The following is a 23,576-nucleotide window of genomic DNA, read 5'->3' on the forward strand; positions in this document are numbered from 1 at the left end:
AAATGTGTCACTCTAACCGCTACAATTGATATATTTTTTTGTAGTGAAGAGTAGCTTTTGGCAAGCCCAAAACCCATTCCAGGCTATGGTAAACTTAGGTGACCAACAGGAAACACGCCACATGGACAAGCAGGAGGATAGCATGATTGTTCAAGAGACTGGGTTTCTTGACATTAATAATTCCAATAACCCGGACATAAACATGCAGCTACAACACCAGGAAAATTTTAATATTCTGACAGACATTCACGTTGATGCTCCAGAAGCCACTCTTACCAATTCCTAGGGGTCTATAAGCACGAATACCCCTACTCAAGGTCCTCCATGAATTATTTGTTTTGGAATTGTAGAGGTATTGGGTCCAAGGCTTTTCCAGGACTCATTCGGAAAATAAAGAAAAGATATAAAGTTGATTTTTTTGCTTTGTTTGAAACAAAATCAAGTGGAGAAAAGGCTCAAACTATCAGGCAAAAGCTGGGCTTCCAGTATTGCAAAGTTGTAGATTCAGTGGGCTTTAAAGGCGGAATTTGGATTTATTGGATGAACCATAACTTTGCTTTGAATATTATTGAAACTAATGCTCAGTTTATCCACATGGTTTTTGAGCTGAATGATGAAAAACTTTCTATCACATCAGTGTACATGAGTCCTGCCTCAAACGAGCGTCGCTCGCTATGGAATAATCTACAGCGGCTTGACCCAGGTAACAATTACTCTTGGTTTATCGGTGGTGATTTTAACAGCACTCTATTGTATAATGAACGCAGGTCAAATGCCTTACGCACCACCCCCATTGATCGCGAGTTTAACAATTGGGTGGAAGAATTGGAGCTAGTTGACTTGGGTTGCTCTGGGCCATTTTTCACGTGGAAGAGAGAGGGGTGCGAAAGTAGAATTGACCGCGTCCTTTCCGACACAAAAGCCAAGTCCTACTACCTAGACGCTGTGGTGAAGAACCTACCATGGTTCAAATCTGACCATCGACCAATACTCTTCCAGCTTAGACCAGGTATGTCTTCTCGCCCCAGTTCTAATCACCCGTTTCGCTTTAACGCTCCCTGGGTGCTCCATGATGATTTTAGCAGATTAGTGAAAGCGTAATGGGACCATGAGACTAAATGGAACACTAATATCGACAACTTCACTACCGTCATCATTGATTGGAGCAAGAATACTTTCAGACATTTGGGCCAAAAGATAAGTCGATTGATGGGAAGATTAGAAGGTATCTCTCGACATATTGCCACCTTTGGTGAAACTTCTTCCCTTGACCAACTGCAGCGCAAACTTTGGTTTGAGTTGGAGGAAGTGATTCTCCAAGAAGACCTTCTTTGGGCCCAGAAAGCCAAATGCGATTGGTATATTTTTGTGATACAAACTCTAAATATTTCCATGCGAGAGCCAATGGACAGAGACGAAGAAATAGAATTGAAGCTATTAAGCAGGACAATGGTGAATGGACCTATGACATGCCCTTAATTAAATCTCTAGCCATAAATTTCTTTATCAACTTGTTTAAAGAAGACGCTTGTGATGTGGGTGGTCAAACTTGCACAAGTTCTTATCCTGATCTAGAGGCACTACATTTGGAGAACTTGGGTAGGATGGTGAGCAACGAGGAAATTAAAAATGCTTTGTTTAGCATGGGAGCCCTCAAAGCTCCTGGTCCAGATGGGCTCAACGCACTATTCTACCAAAGCCAATAGGACCTAGTGGGTAACTCAGTAATCACGTTGGTAAGACAAGCTTTTCTAAATCCTTCTCTTATTGAGGCTATTAATCATACCTTAATTGTACTTATTCCTAAGATTAATAGACTCGAAACTACTAAAGATTTTAGACCAATTAGTTTGTGTACTGTGATTTACAAAATTATTACTAAAGTTGTGGTGAACAAGATGAAAACTTTCCTGCCTAGCATTATTTCTCCTAACCAATGCAGCTTCATTCCCGACTGTACAAGTTCAGACAATATTATTGTTGCTCAGGAGGTTATCCATTCTTTGCAAAGCATAACTGGAAAACGTGGGTATATGGCTATCAAAATCGACCTAGAGAAAGCCTACGATCGTATTAGATGGAGTTTTTCCATGAGATGTCTTGAGGAAATTGGGGTCCTGAGCTCCCTTAAACAAGTTATTGAAGCTTGTATATCAACTCCAACCATGCAGATTCTTTGGGAGGGTGAGAAAGCTAGAAAATTCAACCCATCTAGGGGATTGAGACAAGGAGACTCTCTATCCCCTTACCTTTTTGTTATCTGTATGGAGAAGCTGGCGCACATAATTTAGGAAGAGATTAACAATGGGAGTTGGAAACCCATTAAGCTTGGTAAGAATGGTCCCCCCATATCCCATTTATTCTTTGCTAATGACCTTTTGATTTTTGCAGAAGCAAGCATAGAGCAAGTGGAAGTAATCAAGACTTGCCTAAGTCAATTTTGTGATATCTCCGGCCAGAAAGTGAACCAAGCCAAAACAAAAGTTTTCTTCTCTCACAACATGAACCATAACCGTGCCTCACAACTAAGTGAAGAGCTTAGGTTTATGCGAACAATGGATCTCGGAAAATACTTGGGGGTTCCCCTCCACCATGAGAGAGTTTCTAATGAAACTTATCAATTTATTATCGACAAGATTAAAAACCGCTTGAGTAATTGGAAGATCAATAGTTTGTCTCTAGCAGGTCGAGGTACTCTTGTCAAATTGGTGATAAATGTGATGCCCTCTTATGCCATGCAAACTGCATACATCCCGAAGCCTACATGCCAGGTGATTGAAAAGAAGGCTTGGGACTTCTTCTGGGGCTCCTCTAAGGAGGAAAAAAGGATGCATCTTATTGCATAGGAAGGTCTCTGTAAAGATAAACAGTTAGGTGGACTAGGAATGAGACATATCAAGCAACATAATAATAGAGCGTTTATGATGAAGCTTGGATGGGGGCTTGTTACTAAGAGAGATGATCTGTGGGTCAAGGTCATTCGAAGCAAATATGAATGTGGGAATGACCTTATTCCTCACATAAAAGCGAAGAAGCCGGGGTCAAACACGTGGCGTGGAATCCAAAACAACTGGCCTCAAGTCGAAAATGGTATCCAGGAACTCAAGGATAATCAAGGAAACACTCAGGTTCGTTGGAAATGGAACAAAAGTGGCACGTTTTCTACGAAGTCTGCATACAAATCCCTTGATCCCCCTAGCGAGGCATATGATCGAAAGTGAAACATCATCTGGAAACTAAAAGTGCCTCACAGATGCAAGATGTTCACTTGGCTTATGTACCACGAACGGCTACTTACTAATAAAAGAAAACATAAGCGGGGTTTGTACCAAGATGTACTTTGTCATAGATGCCGTCAGGAGGTTAAAGATGAGAAACATGTGTTTCGAGACTGCCCGGATGTCAAGAAACTTTGGGAACGTATAATTAAAGTTACTTTTCATAACCACTTTTTTGCTGGTGACTTTTAGGTTTGGTTCCAACTGAATATGAATAAGAACGTGGGAGCTACTGAAGAAGAATGGAGGAGTGTCTTTGCAACCATTTGCTGGCTACTTTGGAGAGAGAAGAACGAGCTCACGCACCAGGACAAAGTAACGAACCTCTCAACAATGGAAGCAAGAGCGCGTGTGATCCACCAATGCATGCGTACGTCCCTCTAGAAACTTAAAGGCATCAAGATGAACACACTTCAGAACCAGATCACAAAAGCTGAGGAACCCAATACATGCAACAAGCTTGTGGTAGAGGTAGATGGCACGTTCTCCTATGAGTAGCAGAAAGCAACATGCGGAGGCGTCCTCAGGAAGCTCAATGGCGAAATTATTGAAGGATTCAAATTCAGACTTGAGGAGGGACACCACCTAACAGCAAAGCTTTGGGGGTGCTTAATGGGCATCAAGCGAACCTGGGAGACGGGAGAAAGAGATGTTATTCTTTGTTGTGATTCTTCTGAAGCAATCCAAACTATTACTAAAGAGAACCACATCTTACATGAGGACGGTAATCTCATCAAGGATATCCAAAACATGCTTGCGTGGCAGTGGCAAGTGGAAATGCTAGTTATCAGTAGAGACTCCAACCACATGGTGGACATGCTTGCAAAGATCGCACTCAATGATCCAATTAGTCTTCCAATTTTGAGCAGTGAGTCTGTCAGGATGAGAACTAGCTATTCTAACGTAACTTAGTATGTTTCTGTTTCCAGCATATCAAAAAAAAAAAAAAAAAAGAGAATGAGTGAGAAAAATATGCTAGTAGATTTTATATATCTAATAATCTCCTTAGTATGTAAAAAGTTACTACAAGTAATTATTAAAAAGGTTCAGAATGGTAGTTGGTATATGATACTGAATTTTAGTGGATTAGAATTAAGAGTGGAGATAGGGCTTTAATGTTTAGTATAAAGTAATACTCTCTCCCCTGTGATTTTAGAGTTAATATAATTTTTAATCTATCAAGTTTGTTTTCATTTTAGTTTTAGTCTATCAAATTTCAAATTATATATTTTACTCCCTCAAGTTTCTTTTTATTTAAAACATTACTCCTTATAACTCAATAAAAACCTAGATCATTTTATCCCTTCAGGGACCAAAACCTATGGTTTAAAACTTGAGAGACTAAAACTAAAATAAGGATAAATTTGAGAGATCAAATATTATATTAACCCATCATTTAACTAAACCACGCTGTTTAATAAATATGTAAAAATTGAACTTGGTTTTTTCATGTCTTTATTTAACAAGAGTATAAATAAGAGAGAAAAATACTCATAATGAAATAAATGATGAAAGAGAACATAGTATGTATAAAAAATGATAAAAGAGAATAAAAATTAATTAGGAGCAAAATTAGCAAAAATGCATTTGATGTTTAGATACCACTAAGTAGGATGTTATAAAAAAGACCTGAGTAATTTAAATTTTGGGATCTTATAAAAAAAAAATTGGAGAAAGCTTTTCTAAGTAGTATTTATATTAATTTTATCTTAAATTGGAGTGTAAATTGGGTTGAAAACCTTCAATCTTATGATCAAACTGGGCAGATCTGACTCTGATAACATTTGGTGTGTTAGGTTGTATTGAATTGGATTCACGAGTGCTTGTATTGTTTTGGCTTTGTTAATTTCTCCAAAAGAAACGAGAGAGAGAGAGAGAGAGAAGAGAGAGAGAGAGAGAGAGAGAGAGAGAGAGAGAGAGAGAGAGAGAGAGAGAGAGAGAGAGAGAGAGAGAGAGAGAGAGAGAGAGAGAGAGAGAGCACTAAGCATATCATAACCATGGTAGCAGAATATTTTTTTAGGTTTATTTATAAATCATTTTTAATATGTTTTACCCAAATCAAGAACAACGTTAAACATTATTAGCTTTGCCTTAAATTCAAAAACTTTCTAACTTCATTTCTATTTATATGCACTTTATACTATGAGAACAAAATCTATTCAATACTCCCTCCATTCCTTATTATAAGAGACAAATAACCGAAGTACGTTGATCAAAAAAATAGTTAAAATTAGTTAAGAACAATTAATGTGTAAACAAATATAAATTTTTTTTCCAAAAATGTCCTCATTAATAAGGAGAGAGAGCATGAGAGAGAACAATTAAATTATTAAAAGAAAGAGAAGTGGGAGGGAGAGAGAGTGTGAGTTGGAGATAATAAATATGGGTAAAATAGGAAATCAACACAAAAAAGTAGAGACAACTTTTAAGTGTCTCTTATATATAGGAACATGCCATAAGCATCAAATGTCTCTTATAATAAGGAACGGAGGGAGTAATAAATAGAGAATAAACTAGTACACTCATATAAAAAATTTGATAATGTGAATTATTAATAAGACTGTTATAAATATTAGAATATGTGGATGTCCATAAATTCTCTCAACTCTTAACCTTTTATATTTTACACTCTATAACCTTTCCATTGAATAGTTTTTAGGAGTTTTTATTCTATAACTTCAAGGTTACATGTACCACACTTATGTGAATTAATATTGTTATTTATTTTGTCACCCTTGGTTGAGTTTTGGAGTCTATAAATAGAAGGCTATGTAATGCACATTTTGATCATCCAAATGAATAAGAATACACTCCTCTTTCTCTCAATTTCCCTTTTATCTTACTCATCTCTTTTATTCTGAATCTTGCTTATATTTCTCATTTTCATAACACGTTATCAGCATGAGTTTGCTCTGAAGATTTGAGTACGAGTTTCCTCTGAAGATTTGAGGTATGCCCTTTGTAAATTAATATATTCTCATAGTATATGATAATACATTCTACTAATTTCTCCTACCCAATTATTCTTTTTATCTTATTATCATGTCTAATTTTAATTTTCTATATATTTGCTATATATTATGTTGTTCTTTTGTGTTATTTATTAATTTATTCTTTTTATACATTTTAATTCTATTATCTCCCCATTGTGATATTGTGTTATTTATTTTATTTATTTTTTTATACTTCTTGTTCTATTGTTTGTTTACATATATCTGTTTGGTTTACATTATGTCATTTTATATCTATCGCAGTATTATATATATGATTATATAATGTTATTTATATTTGATTATGAATTTGAATTTATTTAATTTATTTTATTATAATATTTTTTTAATCTCATTTTATTGAATGGCAAGAAGTCATAATACTTATCCTGTGATTAGATGACCAGAAGTCATATCACCTTTGTAATCGTTCTTCTGTAAAAGGACACTATGGGTGCCTTTAAATGGCATGACAAGAAAAATTTATGGCATTTTGATGATCTAATGGTAACAAATATCAAAGCCCTAAAGGCTATATGGTGACAAATATCAAAGCCTTGAAGGCTAATGGTTCAAACATCAAAAGGCATAAAAGAGCTTTATTTGAAAGATTTTACTATAGTCCTAAAGACTAATATTTGAAGAAATTAATTATGTGCTATTGAAAGCAAAGAACATGTCTATAAGACTGATAAGGAGCATGACCATATTGTACTGTTGGAATTAATAATTGAAGGGCAATAATCTTTGGTCTTAGCTATTGAACCATAATTGAGGAGATATTAATACCTCTATAATGAAAAATAATTATGAGCAAATGTCATAATATGACTAGAAGTCATATAGATAAATATATGTACTAAGCCATTAAAAGTAAATGTTAAAATTGGTTATGAAACCAAAAGATCAAAAGATATTATGAAAAATATGAAACATAGCCATGATGCTCAAGGTAATATCTTGTAAAGAAATATACTCAAATTAGTCGAAGTTGAAAAATATAACCATTAACCTTGAAGGCTAAATCCAGAAGGTTATATGATATTACAATTTCTTGTGATTGATTAGTAGAAACATATTATTATAAGTATTTAATATTAAGATATTAATAAATATTTCAAGAGTGGTATGAAACAAAATATACCAAAAAGTATTTACTGGTCACTTTAAAATGTTAATTTATTGCGGCAATTTATTTGCATATTTAAGAATATGAAATATAAATATAATTTATTTTCATATTAATAGAATAATGTAAAAGATAGTCGTCATATTATGATATTGATACTTTATTGTGCTATTGGTGCACAAATTAAAGAGATAGTATATTATTCATATTTTGTTCATTTATATGCTGTTAATAAATTTTAGTATTTGAAGTTATTTTGAGTTTGACTAAATAAGAAATTAGTTGAAAAAGAAAAATTAAGCATTCATATAATATGTAAGTATTTTTCCAAATGACATATTTTGGGTGTTGCAAATTAAATAAATGATATATGGTATCATATTTATTGTTGAAAAATTATGAATAATATATTCAATTTTACACTTTATTTTCAAAAAGTTTATTTTAAAAGATCACTTACATTTTATGTTCCTTTCAACTATATGAGTTTGTTTATGAAAAGAAATTTAGCATGTACAATGATAATCATAATTTTAAGACAATTTTATGAAAGTTAGATTGGTTCAAATATCCTTTAATCTTTAAAGTTTTGAACATTTTGAAATAACATGATAAAAAATTGGATATTTATATTCCTCTATTCTAATGTTAAGAGGTATGTTAATCCTTTTTTTTTTTTTGAAATGATGAATCATTGGTCTTATATATTGAAATTAAATTATTCTTATTGTGACATTTGAAGAATAATAAAAATTATATATTTATGTCACATTTGAATTGAGAGAATAGAAAGTTATTTAATTTTGTGAAAAAAATTATTATAAATAGTTGATATTGATTTTGATTGGTTAGACAAAATCATTTTTTATAGCATGTGTAAACTTTGTGTACATTGCAAATTAAATCTATGATATTTGTAACTATTCATTATTATGTATTACGATGTTATTAAGATGAATTTGTCTCCTTAGTCTTCTCAAATCACATAGTTCCTGAAGAACTACGTGTAAAAAATATTAATATAGTTCCTGAAGAACTCATGCAATTTTTTTTTGTGCAGACAAAGAATTGATAGTAAAAAATATGACCCATTGATCTACATCAAAACTTTGATTATTCAAAGGGTCTAAAAAGTAATAGCCCAATTGAATTAATACAAGTGTAAGTTGATGTTAAATAGAGTTTTGCTTATATAAAAAACTTATTACAGTAAACCAGAAGTTTACTTGTCCAATTAAATTTATAGTTGGTGTGCCTTGTTTGATCATCATGAATCATATATATGATGTAACAAATCATTGATAATTATTATTGACATCCATTGAAGAACCAGAAGATTCTTCATTAATAAATAACATATTATATGATTCAAGAGTTTATATAGTTCTTGTTCTCAAAGAAAAAATTGATTATGTTGATATCACTAGTTATGATGTGGAATATATCTCTACCTTTCTGGAAATATATCAAATTCAGATATATGGGTCCATACGGATAGCATATAAACTATAAAAGTATTCAATAAATTTGATAGATGCATCTATAAGATGATTGAATGTGTTATTATTAGGTTGCAACCTGAAGTTTACAAGACTAATTGAGTAAATTGTTATACATGTTGAGTGCACATTTCCAAAAAAAAAAAAAGTGTGATATAGAAAATTTCTGTTGGAAAAGATTGTGAATTTATATCCCAGAATTTCAATGATCAACATGTATTTGTTAGAAAAATAGTTGAAAAGTCTGCTTAACAAAACGATCTGGTAGAATTACTAGCCTCCATGAATGGCTAGATCAATACTTTTGAGCACAAGATGGCTCAGTGTTGGCTTATTTAGTTTGATATATTGCAGCATTTATACAAATCAAGCCGAAAAAATTCTCCTAATGAAATTGACTATTAGTCAGGAGCCAAATACTTTCTATCTTAAAAGTTTGAATGTGCAACTCTTATGTCTATTGACCCACCAAAATATACATATAGATGGACCCACCAAAATATACATATAGATGGATATAAAAATTGGAATGAATATGGGTAAGAACCTCCTTCTTCTTGTTTGTATTTAAAAGAAACAAGAGGGATGTTTCTAAAAGAAGCAAATGAATTGAGGAGACTCATATTGCATGATAATTGATTGTCATTTGACAAAATATTCCCAACATGAGCAAAGTTTTTCCAATATGAGGGGGAGTAATTGAACAGCTAGAAAACATAACATATAAAATGTACTATTATCATCGAGTATAGATCCTCAAATATATGGCAGCATGAACCAGAAGTTCATCAAAGAATACATTCATAGGATATTACAAAATATCTGGCAGATGTTATTAATGACTTAAATGAATACTATTAAATCTCATATTCCAGCTAAAAATACTCCAATTAGTATAAATTAAAGTGAGACATGCCTGAAGCATGAGAGATTAATTGGTTCCAATATAATTATATCAGATAGAAAGAAGTATGAAATTTAGAAGTCATATTAAGAAGGCATGCGTTCTAAAAGAGTGTCAAGACATAACTAATTGGGGAAAAAAAACCCAGAAGAGGTTCAGGTACCTGAAAAGTAATGATGAGATCTCAATAAGTTATGTCACAAGAGGAAAAATGGAACCAAAAATATAAAGTTGTCTTTGTTAATAATATCACGTGATTTTAAAGACTATCTTATATAAAGATAGAAATTTGGCTAAAAACAAAAAGAAAAGAGAAAAGACACATTGGAAATATAATTCTATTATTTTAATATGTAAAAATTATGGACCTGCAATCCAAGCACATCAAATGCAAATTTATTATGACATATGAATATTTTTGGGAAAATAAAGAATTTCAGGAAGATCTAGTGATTATGATTAGGCATGGTATTTTGTGATGGGTGCAATAATTTTTTTTTGCATCTATTACTAGTATGGCAGTATATGAAAGACGAAATATGCATTTGTTAGATATCGTTATAGCCTATGTATGTGGCTCACTAAGTAATGAAGTTTACATGAGAATTCTTGAAGGATTTAAAATGCTAGAAGCATTTATATAGAAGAAAACCATCCAATATTTAAAATATTATGTTGAATAAGATAATCTGAGTATACATATTTGGCTTAGAAAAATGTATTAAAAAATAAATAATTTCGTATCTTACTTGACCCATAGATCAAGTTATTGAATGCATCAATGATTGCAAAATGATTGAATTTGTTATGATAATTTTGTCTGCAAAATATATTCAACTAAATATACTAGAAGTCTCATATATTTATTCTATAATAATATTTACATATATTGTCAATATTACATGTTATAATTTTATTGATAAAGATAAGTTTCTGCAAGTATGCATATAAATAACGAAATTAAGATTGGATATGTAGTTCTACAAAACTATTATATGATATCATTTTGTTCAAATTAAATTAATCATGTCGATGCAAGATATATTATGGTGTTTTTTTTAGAATAATCTTTCTTTGCAGTTTTCTCAATGCAAGTGAAGAATATATTGACAATTCCACATATCCAGAAGATATGTTAGAGGAAAACATTTCAATATAAGCTGATGATGATGTACTATGCACAGTTCGACTAAAAAGAAGATAAGCTTGAAAAAACATTGGATGGCTTGAGAAATTAATACACTCTATTATGATAAAATGATAAAGAGTTATGCTGTTGATAGGGGAAGCAAAGATCATACTGTACTCTTTTTCTTAACTAAGGTTTTGTCTCATAGGATTTTCCTAGTTGATGTTTTTAATGAGGCAGCCTTAATATATATTGTGTACTTTTTTTTCCTTAACTAGGTTTTTCCTAGTAAAGTTTTAATGAGGCACAATATTTGTTTATGAACATCTAAGGGGAGTGTTATAAATATTAGAATATGTGGATGTCCATAAATTCTCTCAACTCTTGACCTGTCATATTCTACAATCTATAACCTTTCCATTGAATAGTTTTTAGGAGTTTTTATTCCACAACTTAAAGGTTACATGTACCACACTTATATGAATTAATATTGTTATTTATTTTATGTAACCCTTGGCTGAGTTTTGGAGTCTATAAATAGAAGGCTATGTAATGCACATTTTGATCATCCAAATGAATAAGAATACACTCCTCTTTCTCTCAATTTCTCTCTTACCTTACTCATCTCTTTCATTCCAAATCTTGTTATATTTCTCATTTTCATAACAGACAAAAAATTCTTCTCTTACTATTTTATAAGTAGAAACATAGGAGTAATTGTTAGTGTTCATAGAACATTATAATGCCCACTAATAGTAAGATCCAACAAAATCTCCCTCAAATTACAATTTTTTCCACATTCTCCCTCTCTTTATAGAAATGGGAAAATTTTCGGTTAGCCCGCTCCATAGGCACTTGATTACTCAAGAAATAAATTTGAAATTAATAAATTCCAAATAAATTTTTTTACAAAATTGTGTTTTATTTACAAATTCATTGTTGTCAAACTCAAAATCTATTAAAGTGTTATTACTAAATTTGATTTGGAATTTCGTAATTTCAAACTTTCTTGTGGGAAATTCAATACATAGTATTAAAGATGGTAATTATCTAGCTCTTAAAAAAATAGTATTTACATTATATTTTTATAACATAATATATTGGAATTTTTTTTATTTATGTAGTTCTTCAATTAGCTTTTAAACAACAGAAAATAACAGAAAAAGAACTTAAAAATTACTAATCTCAAATTAAAATTTTTATAAAAAAATGTTGTTATTTACAAATTAAGTGTTACCAAAATATGTTAAAATATAAAAAATAATCTTGATTTGAAATTTAATAATTTTCAAGTTTTTTCCTATCATATTTCCTAATATCATGAGGAAAAATGACAAAAATTACAGAAAAAGAACTTAAAAATTACTAAACCCCATGAAAATGTATTATGCGTATGATAATTAGATCTCTATACATTAAGCCTATGCGCATTAATTCAGTGACATTTTTTTTTAATGAAAACTAGCGCATATAACCAAAGGGAAAAAGCACTAACAAGACATGAAATCAGTTGAGGTAGTAGTTTAAGATTATGTGGGTCAAACTGAGATCAATTTAAGATCAAACCAGTCATATTAAAATAATACTACTCCTGTCTTTAATATAAGGCCTAATTGTTGAGTTGATTTTGATCCTAAATATAAATCTTATTTCTCATATTTATCAATTTTTTCTAAATTGTCCCTATGAATATTCTCTCAATCATAATCAAGTAGAAGAGGAAGAGAGAATATTAAGGAAGATGATTATGATGTTCTAGGAAAGACATGTCATATTTCGTATAATTAACTAATTTATCTAACTTCTTTAATCTATAATCAAATTAGTTAAATAGATTTCATATTAAGGACTGGAGGAGTATAATTTAATTGAAAATAACAAAATATAACAACATTAATAATAATTAATAACAAAATACAGGGAAATACAACAATATTTTGATTGCAATATAATCATTCAAACCTATTCATCATCGGTTCATCCCGATTTGCCTGGGTTGATGCCAGTTCAATTCTCTAGCTAGTTCATCAGTTTTTTAGTTAAACTAGCCTGCTCGGTCCCCTTTTTTTTTTCACTGCATATAAAGAACTAATGCTTACGAAACGATAATTACGCAGGGATTATAACAAAACATAATAATTAACGATATATTATGCCATAGAAAAGTAGTCCTCATAGCCAGCCAGCCGGTCGCCACTTGTGCTGCCGCCTTATGGCCATGTCATCCATCAAATATCATCAACTGAAATGTGCCTCTTTCAAAATTCAAATTGGTGTATTTTAGGCAGATAAAAAAAAACTTAAAATTTTGTTAATTTTCATTTAAAATTCAACAATTTTTTAATTTTATCCTTATTTAATATATATTATATATCATATACACAACGTCAACATGATAATAAATAAAAAATAAAATTATACATTCATATAAAATTTCTCTCACTGTCTTATAAATAAAATCAAATAATGTCTTCTCTCTCTACTATGTAAATAGAACCAGAAGAGTATTAAAATTATTAAATGTTACTGCTATTATTAAATATTTTTATTTAATTTTCTTATTTATTATAATATTAATTAATTATATTTCTTTTTGTATAAAAATATAATTGATACAATCTTATTTATATTGTATATAATTTATTTTTTACTTGTATTTATATTATATAATAGTTTCTAGGTATTTTATATATATAATACCTATAAGCTATTATGTCATTTATTTTAATATTTATATTTAATTTTATATAAAGATATAGTTTTAATTATAAATTTTGTAGTAATTTTTATTTTTAAACTATTTTTAATCATTATTTTTATTTTAAAATAGCAAGAATTCTTAAAAAAATTATTGATTTTTTTATATTTTAATTTTATTTTATTGTGAAATAATAAATTTATAAGAGAACATTATATAGTAGACCATATACTAATTTACATTTATATTATAAATTAGTATCAACACAAAACCATATATAACACCGCATAGATAGAGTTAATATATCATTGTCAGATACAAATTATGATTAAGTATATAGTCTCATTCATTTTAGCTTTCTATATATAAGAGTAATGTTTCTTTGAAATTATGCTATGAGAACAAATGCTTGGTTTCATCCCATACTCTAAGAGATTGAAGGCTTTAGAAGGTCAATCCTTCAATCACAACCAACGGATGATCTTTTGTTACTTTGACTAAGATTAGATCTTTTGTTTAAAAAAATATAAAATTTTGGTTCCCTGCGGTCCCATCAAATATCACTAAATTCTATATTAGTGATGAGATGAATCTAACCGAGAAGCTAGTGTATACACAAATTAACCACATGTTTAATAACAAGTCAACGAATATTAGTTGATTTAATTACTTATTAAGTATACCCAAAAAAGATGTTATACCTTTTACTTCTCAAATGAGTCTAAATTTTCATTTCATTACTATATTTTGTTATTTTAATTTTTGCTGCAATTTTATTTTCATTTTTTTGCCAAACAGTTACCACTGGAAGAGAGGAGAAATTAAAGAAGAAAAATGGAAATCACACCACATATCTATGTAAAAGATAGCCACAGATGGGAGAATATAATCATTAATGTACAACTACATATAGATCAGTTTTAATTCCAAAATGAAATAATATTGACTTCACAAAAAGCGTTCTGACCACACAAAAAAACCAAGGCTTCATAAAAAGCGTTGCAACAAAAAAAAAAAGGAAGAAACTTTCCACATTTCACATCTTCTTTGCTTTTCTAGGTCTAACGGATTGATGTGCCTCCTCTTCTTCCTCCTCCCGTTTGTGTTCAGTGCCAATTAAATTTGTAGCTTCAGATGTGGAAAGCTCCATCTGTTCATTAAATGACTCGTTATATATCAGGTAGACTGCTATTTTTTTCATAGTGAATCCATTCCTAAAAACAACTTTCACCTCTACTTCATCATCAAATTCAAGATTTGATATTATTTTTTTCCTCTCTGCTTCCTCCAAGGAAAGAAGTTTGTCTCCCGTGTGTACCAAAGTAGTTTTCTTTGTATAATTTATGACATTTAAGCTAACTATGCAAGATTTGCATGCTTTCTTACCCAAATCACAAGAGGAAAAATACATACAACAAATAGTCATCCCTTTTAAAGGATTATGACCATTAACAGGAGGCACTTTAAATTTTACAAAATCTCCTTCACCTTTGAATGTTCGCCAATAGGGATCATTGTCATCAGGGAGAATACAGCCATCACCATACTTTGTAAAATTCAATCCCTGCACAATAACACAAACACAACCTCTAATTTAACTATACTTTGCAAGATTCAATCCCTCCATGCAGAAATTTTTTTTAAGGGGAAAAAAAGCAGAATCTGACTAGAGAGAGAGAAAACCTGTAAAACACTCTTTGAAAGTGAACAAAAGACTTGAGAATTGTTTCCAATTTGAATGACATGATGTGCCAAGGAGTTTTTAAGAGTTGAGATATCCATACAATTTGTGGCACAGAACGAATCAGGAATCTCCAATCCATCTTCCGGAAGAATTCTTGTAGGAAGAAGTAGAGTTGTCAAATGTTTCATTTGCTCTTTGATCTCCTCAAGGTTTTCAATATTAATACAACCAGAAAGAATGAGAGTTTTTAAGCTTTTTAATCTATAAATCATACTTGTGAGACTACGAAGGCCAATACAATCCTCCAAATCTAGTAGAAGAAGTTTATCAAGAAGCTCAATAGAATCATCTATCTTGGACAAATTTGGACAATCTTTGAAGATCAACTTTTTAAGATTTGGTAGTTTTGAAAAATCAGGAGTGTCCGCCAAGTAATGAGAGTGGCTGAGGTTGAGGATTTTTAGCTTCACCAATAACTACAATGAAAGCATATAATTTCAAAAGGGAATTAGATGAACATCTTGAGGAAAATAAGTAATAAATACGTAGAAACCATTATATGTAAGTCCTTCATCTAAACCAAAAGCTCTTAAGTGAAAGCATGGTTTTCAATCAATTGAAAATCAACTCTTGAAGGGAAAATCAGAATATCAAGTACTTCATCTCGAAAAGGTAACATAAAATTCAATCTGTTGGTTTAATGTGTTAACAAGATATATGAAGAGAATGTTAATATCTACCGGAAAAAAAGAAAAAGAAAAAGACCGAGAATGTGAACTAAAAGAAAATCTAGCAGCTTTATTCTTCAATGGCAAGGGAAGATTCACTTAAGAAGCTATCAAAGAACCTAAAATAAATATCTATATATTGTGTGCGAACAAAAATTGATCCAGTTGATAAATAATTAGCTCATAACCCATGGCATCATGAGTTTAAGTTCCATTGCTAGTATAAGAATCATGTTAGTGGGCAATATCTATAAATACCTTTCAAAGTGCTCTATGAGCTTAAAAGTATGTCCTGATTTTGGTGAGTACCCAATATTCAACTCATCTAAATTTTTCTTATATACAAAGAAAGTAGGCTGTAAAATAATCCAACTCATCAAATAGTAATATATTTACACGCCCCGAATCCATCTTTTATTCCATATCCATACGCTTTGAAGCTAACACCAACAAATTAAACTAACTAAGCTTTTTGAGTCTTACTGGCGAACAAAAATAAGAACTAAAAAATTACGACAGTACCATGTCACAGAGAGTATTTACCATAATGCTTCAAATTTGAAGATAATTTTCAGAGAAACTAGGCTTTCTGTCGTATGGCAGTCTGGCTCCACCCCCCCCCCCCGGGGGGCGGTTTTTAAATGTTTCAAATTTTCATAGTTATGGCTCAAAAAGCTAACAAATTAAGTACTACATCTAGTCGTAAAGAAATATATTTTATAGTGTAATTTATAGTCGACAACAGATTTTATATTTGAGACAGGAGATAGTATTAATTTTCATACCTGGGGTTGTCTCCACACTTGTCTAAGGTTGCTGTATTTTAATTCCATAACAACTAATTTCTCCTGATAAAATTTTTTAGGAATGTGCTCTACAGGAAAGCCATGCCAGCAAAGCCATCTAAGAGCTCCATTGATGTACTTGTAGTCTCCTCCAAGTTGTATATTTTCAAGATGAAGTAATCTAAGTTTCTCCATCTTCTTAAATGCTTTTGTTTCAAAACGCTCTTCTCCACCTTTTGACGACTTCATAGATAGTCCTTCAATATCCTTTGTTCCCTACAAAAGTAGAAGTGTGCACTTGTGTTATTTGTTTACCGAAAAGCAAGATAGAAACTTAGATGTCATGATCAAGCTTATAGAGCATGTGATTACAAAATTGAGTTTTAAAATGCATACTATAAGAGATGAAACCAAGTGATTTATCTGACCAATTTATTTATACTCATCTACATTTCAAGTGCATGTTAACCAGGGAAACATTAAATATTGGACATAGAAGTTCCTACCTTCTGTCTTAATAATACAGTTCGTGCATCCTCGTGAAACCATAACCGACTTCTCTTCCCCAGGTATTGAGACCGTTCACGAATTATTCCTCTTCCCATGTCCCGCAGCAAATCATGCATACCAAGCTTGTTCTCCTCTTGGATGGTTACAAGGCTTTGCTCCTCAAGGGTTTTGATTCCAATGTGAGCAGCAAATCCACAACCTTTTAATATCCGTGTCACATCTTTTCTATCCATCCCAATAAAGAAGCAACATATATCAAGGAATATGTCTTTCTCATTAAAGTCATCACTTAAACCATCAAAGCTTGTTTTTAGCTCGTCCTGTATCTCTTTAAAGGGAGATTTTTTAAGCTTTTCCAATACACTCTTCCATTCCTTTGCTTCTCCACCAAATAAAAGGCGGCCAAGGACTTTAAGAGCTAATGGAAGTCCCCCAGAGTATGCAACTATGTCTCTTGAAAGTTCATTGAAATCTTTTTTAGGACTTGTTTGTTTAAATGCGTACCAACTAAAAAGCTCAATAGATTCTCCTTCATCCAAATTTTTCATTGTATAAACACCACAGTCTCTTTCACGGAGTAGACATTGATTTCTAGTTGTGATGATTATTATGCTTCCTCGACCAAACCAACAAGGACTTCCAACTAAATCATTTAGTTGGGCCGGCTTATCCACATCATCAAGCACAACCAGTGCTTTTTTATGGCAAAGTCTGTCCCTCAATATGATTTTTCCTGATTCAGTATTATTTATCTCTGTTTTTGTTGGCATACATATGTTAGAAAGAAGTTGCTTCTGTAAGCTCACTTTTCCCTCTTCTCGACCCCAACATTTTCTGATATTTGAAAGGTAACTCCTACTCTCAAAAGTTCGACCAATTTCATTATGACCAATTGCATTATAAACAGCTTTAGCAATAGTTGTTTTGCCCACACCTCCCATTCCCCATATCCCTACCATGATAACATCTTTAGATTGATAGTTTTGAAGCATAGTGATCACTTCTTGCACACGATCATCCACTCCTACTGGGTGCTCAGCGACATCCATGTCTTTCTTGTTCAATAGACAACAAACCTCCTCAACAAGATCTGTCACAATTTTACCCTCGTCCCTGCGAATCATACAAGCATATATAGTAGGAAATAAGGATTAGATATCTAAACATGTATAATTACAAAGAACGTCAATATTTTATAATAAATAATTCAGAAGCCAAAAATACAGAAATTACTTGGGATGAAGCACAATTAGCGATAACGCATATATCATATGCTTAATTGATGTTTATAATAAGCCATGCATGATTACGAGAGGAGTATGCTTGCCCTAATTATTTTCTAACCCTAACACTAGGTTTGTTAAAATATTCAAGGAAATTGCAATCGACCAAAAGTTAGTCGGACGTACTCCAAACAACGTGACAAGTCGTATACCAAATATTCCAAATAACATGCACCAGGTGTCTCAATCAATAGCAAATAAAGATTAAAAAATTACCTGTAACCAGGTACGACAATCCCTGCAATTTCCCCAGCCTCACGAAGTGCTGTGGCCCACTTGTGAACCTCAAATTTTGGTGGTGAAATTTTTTCTGTAAGACCTTGAAATGCTTCTCCAAAACCTGAAGTTTGATGACGAACATCTGATGGATCCATGTGGTAAAACACAGGCAGAACCACCTGACCATTTGATTTATGAAGCTTCATGATTATTGACAATTCCTCCAAACACCATTTAGATCCAGCGTATTCCTTAGAAAAGATGATAATTGCAATTTTTGAACTTCTAATTGCTTGTAGTAGTTCCGTTTTGATATGATTTCCTCTGGGAAGCTCAATATCATCTTTGAAAACAATAATGCCAGCTTTATCTAGATCCTTATAGAGATGTGAAGTAAAAGTTGCCCGAGTGTCTTCACCTCTAAAACTTAAGAATACCTCGTACCTATCACCTGAATGTTATTTTTCAAAAATATATAATATCAATAAATTACATTCTAAATTAAAGTATGATTAAGATATAAACATTTCTATAATTTAAGATTATAAAATGTCATAAATATTAAGGATAATAATAGTAATTATCACTGCTACATGCATGTTTGATAATATGTCAAGCACATGCATCCTCACGAAACCATAGCCTACCTTGCTTTGGAAGCTCGTTTTGCGGACTTCGACTTATTATTTGTCTTCCCATGAGCTGCAATGAGTTGTGCATTCTAAGTCTGTCCTCATCAATGGTTACAAGGCTTCGAAACTGTAGGTCTCTTATCCCAGTTCTAGCATTATAACCACGGCCTTCCAGATTTTGTATCGCATCGTCAATCTTCTCCCCAATATAAAAAAAAACTAAATTTAGAAATATGTCTTTTCCATTACCATCCAAAGAGTCAAAGCTAGGCTTTAGTTTTTGGTATATATCATCAGGGGGAATTATGCTTAGTTTCATCAACATCGACTCCCACAGCCCACATGACTGCCCATAAAAAATAGAGCCAAGAACTTCAAGAGCTAGTGGCAGTCCCTCAGCATAAGCAACCACTCTTGTGGATAGTTCGATGAATTTTCCCTCAGGACTTGCTTGTTTAAATGCTTTTCTACAGAAAAGGTCAAGAGACTCATGATCGCCCAGGAGTTTCATGGTATATACACGGTCCTCTTGAAAGGCTTCAAGTAGATGTTTATCTCTAGTTGTAATGATGATTCTACTCCCTTCACCAAACCATTCGCTACTTCCGCATAAAGCATGTAGCTGCTCCAAGTGAATAACATCATCAAGCACAAGAAGTACTTTCTTATGACAAAGTCTTTTCTTCAACTCGAGGCTTGTTGATTCAATGCTATCTATTTTCACATCTGTTGCTTCACATATTACTGAAAGAAGTTTTTTCTGTAAATAAGCTTGGCCTTCCCTCTTCCATTCTTTCCTGACATTTGAAAGAAAACATCTACTCTTGAATTCGTACTGAATGTGCTCAAAAACGAGTCTGGCAAGTGTTGTTTTGCCACTACCCCCCATTCCCCATATCCCTATGGAGACAACATCTTCTGATTGATGCTTTTGAAGCATTTTAATCACTTCTTGTACTTGTGAACTCACCCCAACCAGGCCATCTCTGGAAAACGGGTCTTTTGTGTCCAATATATGACGAACACGCTTGATAATATTCTGAATAACCTCACTTTCATTCCTGTGGATTATAAAGAACAGCAGAAAAGGGAGCACTGATTAATATTCAACCATAATGGTATTAAAAGCAACACATATATTTCCATCAAGAAATTAAACACTACATATAGCATTATTAATTTTATCATTTTTTCACCTTCATATATAGAATTAAAATAATATAAGTCAACTAATCACAAAACCATAGAACCTGTATCCTAAAGTTGTTACCTCTTAAGAGCTGTTTCGATGATGACAAGCATGTAATAAACAAGTCACCTGTGATTATAGACTATGTGCTAAATTAGTTGATTGCTACAAGTTCTGATTTAATAACATTTAAAGAATAAAAAAACAATTTTATATTACTCTTGGCTGAAAAAACACGTAATGTTTCTAGTGAGCGAACAGTCCACCCAACTAATTAATTTTGTGAATTAACATCATACTTATCTTTTAATAACTTATTATCATAGATTGTGACAAGAAATCGTATTCTCTCACACACACACACACACACAAAATATTAATAAAATTGAAAATAAATAAAACGCAAAAAGATGAAGAGAAAAATAAATTACTTGGAGTCGAAATCATCTGACACAACGAACCCATAATTGCCTCCAGCTTCCCTGACAGCTGTCATCCACCTTAACACTTCATTTTCAGCGGGTGAAATTCTTTTTATATGTTCTCGGAATTCTTGTCCAGGACCAGATTCTAGATTACGAAGCGTAGACGGATCCACACCATAAAATATGGGAAGAATAACATGATCTCGTGTTCTGCGGAACTCCATGACTTTTGTGAGTTCCTCGAGGCATCTTCTTGAACTAACATATTGTATAGAAAAGATGATGATGGAAATTTCGGAACTTTCAATAATGCTTGGCAACAGTTCAACTGAGATATCATCATCAGGAGCAGAAATTCTTGCTTCCCTTAAGGATGAATAGAGACGAGAAGCCAAAGATACTTGAGTGTCTTCCTCTCTACTAAAACTCAAGAATATTTCATATTTATTGCCTACAATTTATACAAACACGTAAAAGGAACTGTACACGATAATATTCATTGTGCATATGTTATTCAAGAGCCAAAAAATATGTAATTCATTGGTACTCAAACCCAAGAAATAATACATGTATTTTTCTTGCTTTTCTTCATTTTTCTTCCTACCAAACTCTGTCGGAGAAGCAGTTGTGCAGTTCATTAAAAGACGCGTTCACATAGCATTTTGTCTCTAGGTGCAAAATCAAATTGTTAGCCCCCTCTAGCCAAATCCTGAGTTTTTTCTTTTCTAGGTCAACCGTCTGCGCGTTTTGCCCGAAAAGAACAATCACACACACACACACACACCTCAGGGGCCCTATAAGTCTATAAAGACTATAACGGAAACAATGTGCATTTTGGCCGAGGGGCAGATCTTTTTCAAAAAGAACAATACTAATATGTGTGTGTGTGTGTGTGTGTATTGGTGGGCGAATTATTTTCCACTGGGAACTGAGACAGTAGCAGAAGCAGAGATTGCCAGGCGAACGGTTCCCTCTATTATATCAGTTAGATCATACTGGTAAAAAAATGTTGAGTACAAGAAAATTGAGAAAGAAGAAAGGGAGGTGGAATTAGGGTCACCGTTTAACTCAGTTCTCTCACACACCCACGAGAAAAACAGCGTCGGGGAAGTGAGGGGGTGACAAGACGGACAAGCAACAGGATGAGGCTGGTGGGCCTGAGTTATAGGTACAAGGACTAGAGAAACACGAATGTTTTAAAGAAGGCGGAATCGGGCCAAAATGGAGCACGCAAAGAGTTTCAATTGCGGATTTCTGATTGATAAGAGGAAGTGGGGTTGACCAGATCCGACTGAGCAACAATTCGTGTTTATGTGAGACCAGGGAAGATTTCTGGAGAGGAGAAAGGGAAGGGACTGATCACGTGGCAAATGAGTTGGATTATTGGGTGACACCTAACACGCGAGAGTCTCAGTCAAATAAAACAATTTAACGCTCAAATTTAATTATTTCCTGAAATTTTTATTATTGGTCATCATTTTTTTTTTCCAGTCATGATTGAAGCATTGTCAGTTTATGTGAGACTACTTCCCCCCGGTAGATCCAAACTCCCTGATATTATTAGTCATCACCTAAAACTATAAAAGGATGTGATTAAGGGAAAAAAACGAAACCTAATTAAAATGAGGTGACAACTACAAGGAAGTAATTGGGAGATTGGAATTAAAAAAAAGAGAAAATTGGGTAAAAAATAAAAAGAGAGAGAAAAAAATGCAGATTGATATTTCAAATGGAACAATAAAACAGAATAAAGAAATGAAAACAAAGGGAACGGATTAATGATTTTACCCTGCCGGCTCGAAGGTTCGTTCCCCAGATCCATGGGATCTTCCATCGGAACAAACTTGAAAGATATTGGAGTGCTGGAACGACCAATCGTTTGGAGCAACTAGCATCATCATCGATCAACCAAAGGAGAAAGAAGGAGAGGAAGAAGAAGAATTAAAAATGGAGCCCCTAGCATCATTATCAGTCAAACCAAAAAAGAAGGTGCAGATCGAGCGGTAAATTTACCTGAGAATTGCCGCCTTGCTGGGTCGGTGAAAGAGAGCGACCAATCTAGCTTGCGACAAAGATCAGAGAAGAGAGAGGCAGAGAGGTCAAATTTACGAGGCCTTTGCTTCTGCCGGGGAGAGTGAGCTAGGAGTGAATTATTAAGAGGGGAGGCTCCAATGGGCACCATTGACTTGACTTCGGGAGGAGGAAAAAAAACTATTAGTGGTTGTTATATAAAAAACTAGTTTATTAATTTAAGTAGTTAAAAAAATTAGTGAAGTTAATTATTTGTAATAAATAGTTGTTATCTTCCCTAAAATACTTTTGTTAATCAAGTGTTATTAACCAGAATTACTATTTAATAAAATATTTAACATTGCAACTACTACAAATGCTATCTAAAAAAATAAATAAATGTGAAAGACAAAATAAATTAAATTTTGAGAAAATAGCAAACAAAGATCCCCAATATGTGAAATTGTGATTTGGGACCCTCAAT

At 32.5% G+C, this 23,576-nt stretch overlaps 2 protein-coding genes across 2 annotated transcripts; one reads left to right on the forward strand and one right to left on the reverse strand.

The window, feature by feature from the left end:
- The first annotated feature begins 594 nt into the window (after positions 1 to 594).
- Positions 595 to 1,101, forward strand: LOC114721460 (uncharacterized). The gene has a single exon (XM_028907274.1). The coding sequence runs from the start codon at positions 595 to 597 to the stop codon at positions 1,099 to 1,101; it is 507 nt and encodes a 168-aa protein (XP_028763107.1).
- A 13,562-nt stretch (positions 1,102 to 14,663) lies between these two features.
- Positions 14,664 to 23,264, reverse strand: LOC114721462 (TMV resistance protein N-like). Its single transcript, XM_028907275.1, has 9 exons — positions 23,096 to 23,264; positions 21,089 to 21,533; positions 19,484 to 20,529; positions 18,834 to 19,287; positions 17,331 to 18,447; positions 16,825 to 17,100; positions 15,311 to 15,787; positions 15,102 to 15,191; positions 14,664 to 14,777 (listed from the first exon to the last, which is right to left on the reverse strand). Exons 1-9 carry the CDS (start codon positions 23,262 to 23,264, stop codon positions 14,664 to 14,666), a joined length of 4,188 nt encoding a protein of 1,395 aa, XP_028763108.1.
- Between the last annotated feature and the right edge of the window lie 312 nt (positions 23,265 to 23,576).

Source organism: Neltuma alba, unplaced genomic scaffold (assembly GCF_004799145.2).
Source record: "Neltuma alba isolate B1F8T4 unplaced genomic scaffold, ASM479914v2 tig00012036_pilon, whole genome shotgun sequence".
Taxonomy (NCBI): Eukaryota; Viridiplantae; Streptophyta; class Magnoliopsida; order Fabales; family Fabaceae; genus Neltuma; species Neltuma alba.

Bases quoted from the DNA above. Each gene is read 5' to 3' on its own strand.
- LOC114721462 (XM_028907275.1), bottom strand. From the start codon at position 23,264: ATGGTGCCCATTGGAGCCTCCCCTCTTAATAATTCACTCCTAGCTCAC. The intron at 15,192-15,310 runs GTTTTCTCTCTC...GTTATTGTGCAG, and splicing joins TTTCAAAGAGTGTTTTACAG to GGATTGAATTTTACAAAGTA. The intron at 14,778-15,101 runs GTAAAATTTAAA...TTTAATGAACAG, and splicing joins TCAAAGGTGAAGGAGATTTT to ATGGAGCTTTCCACATCTGA.
- LOC114721460 (XM_028907274.1), top strand. From the start codon at position 595: ATGGTTTTTGAGCTGAATGATGAAAAACTTTCTATCACATCAGTGTAC.